The 7604-nt window shown below is 43.1% G+C and overlaps 1 protein-coding gene across 3 annotated transcripts in view; it reads left to right on the top strand.

Moving 5' to 3' along the window:
* The first annotated feature begins 805 nt into the window (after window positions 1-805).
* The window catches only part of LOC121274229 (5-aminolevulinate synthase, erythroid-specific, mitochondrial-like), a 99034-nt gene continuing 92235 nt past the window's right edge, over window positions 806-7604 (top strand). For 2 of the 3 annotated variants that reach the window (XM_041181425.1, XM_041181424.1), the window contains exon 1: window positions 806-1054. In XM_041181425.1, the coding sequence (XP_041037359.1) occupies window positions 819-1054 (236 nt within the window). In that variant the 5' untranslated portion in view covers window positions 806-818. The remainder of the gene's footprint in view (window positions 1055-7604) is intronic. The other variant, XM_041181426.1, reaches the window with a different exon arrangement.

Here is a 7604-nt window from a genome sequence, read left to right as displayed (position 1 = left end):
ATAGAGTGGGGAAGGGAAAAAGCATAGGGTCATTCTGGATAGAAGAACTAAGAATGGTCGAATGGCCTTCCTAAGCAGTAAATCTATTGCCATGTGGGAAAGTGTGAAGTTACCCACTTTGGTAGGAAGAATGGAAAAGCAGAATATTTTTTCAAAGTTGAAAGACAAGTAAACGTCATTATTCCGAGGGATTTGGTTATTCTTGAACCTGAATTTGGGAAAGTTAGCTCCCAGGTACAGCAAGCAATTAGGAAGGCAAATGGCAAATGGGACACAATTTTAAAATAAGGAGAGGCCACTTAGGGCTGAGATTAGGAGAAATTTCTTAACTCAAAGAGTTGTGAATCTTTGAAATTCTCTACCCCAGAGGTCTGTGGAAGCTCAGTCATTGAGTGTGTTTAAGTTAGAGATTAATAGATTTCTGAATAACAATAACACAAAGCGTTATGGGGAAAAGTGTGGGTAAAAAACATTGAAGTGTTCGATCAGCCATGATTGTATTGAATGGAGGAGCAGATTCGACAGAATGAATGGCTTTCTCCTGTTCCTATGGCATATTAGACAATGCAAGGAAATTGGAGTATAATCGTAGCAAGACTTCCTTACTGTTATCTCGGGCTTTGGTGAGACTTCACCTGAGAGTACCTGGGAATAATGTCCCCAGAGCATTGCCGTGGTCCAGCGACATTAGCCCTATACACCCACCTCCCCATGTTCTCTCAGCACCATTCTGGAATTGTTCATTCCACTGCACATACACACTGTCCCCCAACAAGTGCTCACTTCTCAACCTTATCCACTTTCGAACAGCTCCCTGCATGCTTCTATCAGGCACCCTGTGCATGCACCCAGCTCCTTATCTGGGTTGCCCCAGCACTTCACCAGAAACCAACTCCTGCACAAGCAAGAAGCCACACCCCACCCCAGCAATAGCCTGTCAGAGCTTAAATAGTTTAGTTCCAAATTTTCTGACCATTGAATGTTCGTTCTCAGTGCAGGACAACAGGAAACTAACTGGAGCTGATCGAAACTGGATCTGTGGATCTTCTGACAGGTAGGAAGCTAAATAATGTGAGGTTTCTGTATAATGACTGTTACAATGGTGAATTAAGTAATTGTTAATTAAATCAGATGGTCATTGTACCCTTAATAATAATCAGAGAGACTGTGCAATAGTGGGAATGTCACTGAACTAGTAACCTAGAAGCTGAGGCTAATGCTCTGGAGACACAGGTTCAAATCCCACCTGAGCAGCTGTTGGAATTTAAATTAATAAATCTGGAATTAAAAGTTAGTCTCAATAATGATGACTAGGAAACCATTGTCAGCTGCCACAAAAACCCACCTGGTTCACAGATGTCCTTTAGGGAAGGAAATCCGCCATCCTTGCCTGGCCTATATGTGACCCCAGACCCATAGCAATGTCCTATGAAATGGTATGGCAAGCCACTCAGATCAAGGGCAATTAGGGATAGGCAACAAATGCTGGCCTTGCCAGTGGTAGCCATATCCCATGAAAGAATAAATTTAAAAAAAAATTAGAGTCTACCAGGAATAATGTGCAGTGAGTGCCTCCCAGTTTGTCCTGGCTGGATGGCCATTGTTGTATGAAAGCCTTCTCACTGCTGACAGCAGAGACTTGCTCACTACTTGGTAAAATCCAGGGCGTTGGGGGGAATTTGCCTCAGCCTGCGGTCAATAAACTGCAGGAGCACAGAACTCTGGAGCAGATAGCTTTCTGAGTGCTCTCTTGTTGTGGCATTTAAATCATTGTAGCAGGAAGACCATGAGGTACCAGGCAAGCAGGCTTTAATTTAAGCCAGGGAAAGAATTGTGTCTCTCACTGCACTCTGAGTCCGCACAAGGATGAGTCCCTCAGTGGTCTGCACTCCTACTATAGACCAGTCCTCACTCACTAGGATGACTAAGGGCTACTCCCCACTTATTCACATGGCGCAGCACTAGTCCTTTTCACTAGAATGCACTAGCACCCTCTCATCCTATCTCTAATACACACGAACATTAGTATTCTTTCACTGTTCCTCTCTGGTGCTTCGTTGCTGCACTTACACTAAAATTAGAGTTCCACTACATACGAACATATGGATAAGGAGCAGTAGGCCACTCGGCCCCTCGAGCCTGCTCCGCCATTTAATAAGGTCATGACTGATCTGATAGAAACCTGAAACCCTACCTCCGATAACCTATCACCCCCTTGTTTACCAAGAATGTATCCGCCTCTGCCTTAAAAATATTCAAAGGCTCCACTTCCACTGCCTTTTCAGGAAGAGAGTTCCAAAGACTCACAAACCTCTGAGAGAAAAAAATTCACCTCATCTCTGTTTTAAATGGGCAACCCCTTATTTGTAAACAGTGACCCCTGGTTCTGGATTCTCCCACAAGAGGAAACATTCTCTCCACATCCACCCTGTCAAATCCCCTAAGGATCTTACATGTTTCAAACAAGTCACCTCTTCCTCTTCTAAACTCCAGTGGATACAAGCCTAACCTGTCTAACCTTTCCTCATAAGACAACCCGCCCATTCCTGGTATTAGTCTGGTAAACTTTCTCTGAACTGCTTCCAGCGCATTTACACCCTCCATTCAATAAGGTGACCAATACTGTACACAACACTCCAGATGTGGTCTCACTAGTCCTCTGTATAAGTGAAGCATAACCTCATTACTTTTGTATTCAATTCCCCTTGCAATAAATGATAACATTCTATTACTTTTCCTAATTACTTGCTTACCTGCATACTAACCTTTTGTGATTCATGCACTAAGACACCCAGATCCCTCTGCAATCCGGAACTCTGCAATCTCTCACCATTTAGATAATAGACTTCTCTTTTATTCTTCCTGCCAGAATGGACAATTTCACATTTTTGCACATTATACTCCATTTGCCAGACCTTTGTCCGCTCACTTAACCCATCTATTTTTTTTTGTAGCCTCCTTATGTCCTCTTCACAAATTACGTTCCTATCTATCTTTGTGTTGTCAGCAAATTTGGCAACCATCCCATCCAACCCTTCATCCATTTATATAAATTGTAAACATTTGAGGTCCCAGCACTGATCCCTATGGCAAACGACTTGTTACATCTTGCCAACCTGAAAAAGACCCATTTATGCCTACTCTCTGCTTCCTGTTAACAAGCCAATCTTCTATCCATGTCAGTATGTTACCCTCTACACCATGAGGTTTTATTTCCTACAATAACCTTTGATGTGGCACTTTATCAAATGCCTTCTGGAACCCTAAGTGCAATACGTTCACTGGCTCCCCTTTATCCACAGCACATGTTACTTCCTCAAAGAACTCCAACAAGTTGGTTAAACATGATTTCCCTTTCACAAAGCCATGTTGACTCTGCCTGATTAACTTGAACTTATTCAAGTGCCCTGCTATAGCTTCTTTAATAATAGCTTTGAACATTTTTCCTATGACAGATGTTAAGCTAACTGGTCTGTTGTTTCCCACTTTCTGAATCCTCCCTTTTTGAATTACGGAGTTACATTTGCTATCTTCCAATCTAATGGGACCTTTCCCGAATCTAGGGAGTTTCACAAAATTAAAACCAATGCATCAACTATCTCATTAGACACTTCTTTTAAGGCCCTAGAATGAAGTCCATCAGGACCTTGTCAGCCTGTAACTCCAACAATTTACTCAGTACCATTTCTCCAGTGATTGTAATTTCCATGAGTTCCTTCCTCCCTTCCATTTCCTGATTTATAGCTGCTTCTGGGATGTTACTTGTATTCTGTATAGTGAAGATTGATGCAAAATACCTGTTCAATTCATCTGCCATTTCCTTGTTTTCCATTATCAATTCTCCAGACTCACTTTCTGTAGGACTAACACTCATTTTGTTAACTCGTTTCTTTTTTAAATAGAAACTCTTACTATTTGTTTTTATATTTCTGGCTAGCTTTCTCTCGTACTCTATTTTTCCCTCTTTATTAATCTTCTAGACATCCTTTACAGTTCCCTAGATTACATCCAGTCTTCTGGCCTTCCACCTATCTTTGCACAATTATATACTTTTTCTTTAAGTTTGATACTACCTTTAACCTTTCTAGTTAACCACGAATGGTGAGTCCGTCCCTTGGACTTTTTCTTACTCGTTGGAATGTATTTATTCTGCGTATTCTGAAATATCCCCTTAAATGTTTGCCACTGCATCTCTATTGACAATCCCTTAACCTAATTTGCCAATTCACTTTAGCCAGCTCTGCTTTCATGCCATCATAATTGCCTTAACTTAAGTTTAAAAACATAGTCTTGGACTCACTCCTCTCTCCCTCAAACTGAAAGTAAAATTCAAGCATATTATGGTCGCTGCTACCTAGGGGGTGCTTTCACTATGAGATCATTTATCAATTCCCTCTCCTTGTCTAGTGTAGCCTGCTCTCTAGTTGGCTCCAGAACATGCTGTTCTAAGAAACTATCCTGGGAGCATTCTGTGAACTTCTCATCTAGGCTACGTTTGCCCATCTGACTTTTCCAGTCTACATGTAGATTAAAATCTCCCATGATTATCACCGTGCCTTTCTGACGAGCTCTCTTTATTTTTTTGTGCCCCACTCTACCATGTGGTTACTATTATACGACTCCTGCAAGCAAATTCTTGTTGTATTCTAACCTATAACTAATGCCCTTTCATTACATGCTCACTAGTAATCTTTGAATCCCCACTCATAGATTCACATCATGTCCCCTCACTGAACTCTGACTCATTCGGGACTTGGTGTGTGAGAAGGATGACACATCAATTCTTGGGTCAGTCTAAAACAGCCTGCAGGTTCTGGGCTGAGTGTGGATGAGCTGGTTGTAGCCACCTCTGTGCAGGAAAAAAATGTCCGTGGGATGTGGAGGAGGCTGGCAAGGCCAGCATTTGTTGCCCATCATTAATTGCCCTATAGAAGGTGATCGTGAACCATTTTCTTGAACCACTGGAGTCCATGTGGTGTAGGAACACCCATAGAAGAACATAGGAAATAGGAGTAGGATTAGACCATGCAGTCTATCTAACCTGCTCTGCCATTCAATAAAGTCATGGCTGACATCTGACTTTATCTCCAGTCTCGCACTCACTCCTCATTTCTCTCAATTCCCCGAGGCCCCAAAAATCTGGCTATCTCAGCCTTTAATATATTCAACAACAGGCCATCCATAACCCTGGAGGGTAGAGAATTCAAAAGCTTCAAACCCCTTTGAAGTGAACAAATTGCACCTCTTTTGCCGCACTGTTAGGGAGGGAACTCCAGGACTTTGGTCCAACAACAGGACAGGAATAGTCTAAAAATATAAAAACAAAAAAACTGCGGATGCTGGAAATCCAAAACAAAAACAGAATTACCTGGAAAAACTCAGCAGGTCTGGCAGCATCGGCGGGCCGATGCTGCCAGACCTGCTGAGTTTTTCCAGGAATAGTCTAAGCCAGGACAATGAGTGACTTCGAGGGGAACATTCAGGTGGTGGTGCTCCCATGCACCTGCTGCCCTTGTTCTTTTATGTGCTAAAGATCACAGGTTTAAAAGGTGCTCTTTCACAAGCTGTACTTTACTGTGGACAGCATAGCAACCCTGAGGCTGAGGCTGAGGCTGAGGTGAGGCCTAGGGTTGGGGGAAGAAGTGGTGGGAACCCGTGGAACCACGTGTCACAGACTCTCAGCAAGGAAATCTCTTGCGAGCACCGTATAGCCACAGAGAAGCCCAGGACTCCAGCCAACGGTGGGTTTTCCTGCGCATGTTGTGATGGGCTGAGAATATCTCAAGGCAGGATCCCATTGCATTCCAATCAGCTGGGTATTCTGCAGCAACTGATTCACCTCCTCAGGGCCTTTTCACTATTCACAGTCATCTGCTGCTGGTTCCTAAAAAATAAACAAAGAGAAGGGTCTATAAAAAACCTAAAAGGGAACCTGTCTGTGGAGGGGGAGGATGTTGGTATGGTTCTCAATGAATACTTTGTGTCTGGGTTCACAAAAGAGGGGAACGATGTCGACATTGTAGTTAAGGAGGAGGAGTGTGAAATGCTGGATGTGATAAACATAGGGAGAGGGGAAGGATTAATGCAACTGGCATCTTTGAAAGTGGATAAATAACCAGGGCCAGATGAAATGTAGCCCAGGCTGTTAAAAAAGTCCAAGAGGAAATTGCAGAGGGTCTGGTCATCATTTGTAAATCCTCACAGGATACAGGTATGATCCAATCTCTCCTCATACAACAATACTGCTATTCCAGGAATCAGCTGGTGAACCTTCGCTGCACTCCCTCTATCTTCATCTCTATCTCTCTCATCAACCAGGGCGCTCCAGATTTATTTGTCTTACCTTTCCCCTTCAAAGGAATATACCTCTACATTGTAATACTTTTAATTTGAAGGTGGCCCATTGTTTAGCCACCGTCTTTTCTACCAACATTTGATTCCAAGTCACTCGACTCAGATGCATGCTCATCCCATCGAAGTTGGCTTTCCCCCAGTTTCTATCCCCTCCTGGTTGATTGTTCCTTGGCCTTTTCCATGGTCAACCTAAAACTTATAATACCATGGTCACTGTCCCCTAAATACTGTCTCACTGATATTTGATCCATTTGGGCCATCTCACTCCCCAGAATCAGGTCCAACAATGCCTGACCTCTTGTTGGACCGGAAACATACTTCTGCAGAAAATTATCCTGAATATACTCCAGGAACTCTCGCCCTCTTGTCCCCCATTATAACTACTCTATACTTCTTTCATCTCTCTGTAATTTCTTTGCAAGTTTGTTTCTCTACATCCATTCCACTAGTTGGTGGTCTATATACCACACCAAACAATGTTATTGCACCTTTTTCATTCCTTACCTCTAGCCGGAGAGATTCCATCCTTGATCCCTCTGGAACACCCTCTCTCTCCAGGACTGTAGTGCCATCTTTAATCAATACTGCCACTCCCTCAACCACTTTTCTTCCTTTCCAGTCTCTCCAAAACACCTTGTAGCCAGCAATATTTAACATCCAGTCCTGCCCTTCTTTGAGCCAGGTCTCTGTTATAGCAATAATATCATAACACCATTTGCCAACCTGTGCCTGTAGTTTACCAATCGTATTAATGACACTCCATGCATTCACATACATGCACATTAACCCTGATTTAGCTTTTTTACTTTCCCCTCATTCTGGCCCCATCTAATGCCTTACTGTCAACAATTGATCACAACTCCTTTCCCTTGACTTATCCTGTTTCTTCTGCATCCTCCTATCCCCTCAATTCTACTCAGGCACCGCACTCAAATGCCCATTCCTCATGTCAGCCCATATGTGAGGGTCATTCTCCTCTTCCTTCTCAAGGGATACTGGAAGCAATCGTAATTCTCCAAGAATCTCCATCACTGGGATCATTCCCCACTTACCAAGTGGGTCTTGACCCTGAGAAGCCTGCGCTCTATGTAGTTCAGTTACTCAGTGGAAGGTGGCTTTCTCTTGCTGACTCAAAACTTCAGAAAACATTGGGTGTGGCCAAACTGGTGCTCTGGGCGTTGCAGAACATCTCTGGCTTATCTGAACCACACATATACAGTGTTCAAAGGCAGTCAGGGACCAGGGCTGGT

Source organism: Carcharodon carcharias, assembly GCF_017639515.1.
Source record: "Carcharodon carcharias isolate sCarCar2 chromosome 35 unlocalized genomic scaffold, sCarCar2.pri SUPER_35_unloc_3, whole genome shotgun sequence".
Taxonomy (NCBI): Eukaryota; Metazoa; Chordata; class Chondrichthyes; order Lamniformes; family Lamnidae; genus Carcharodon; species Carcharodon carcharias.
Note: the sequence above shows the minus strand (reverse complement) of the source record. Positions and strands in the feature narration are given on the sequence as shown.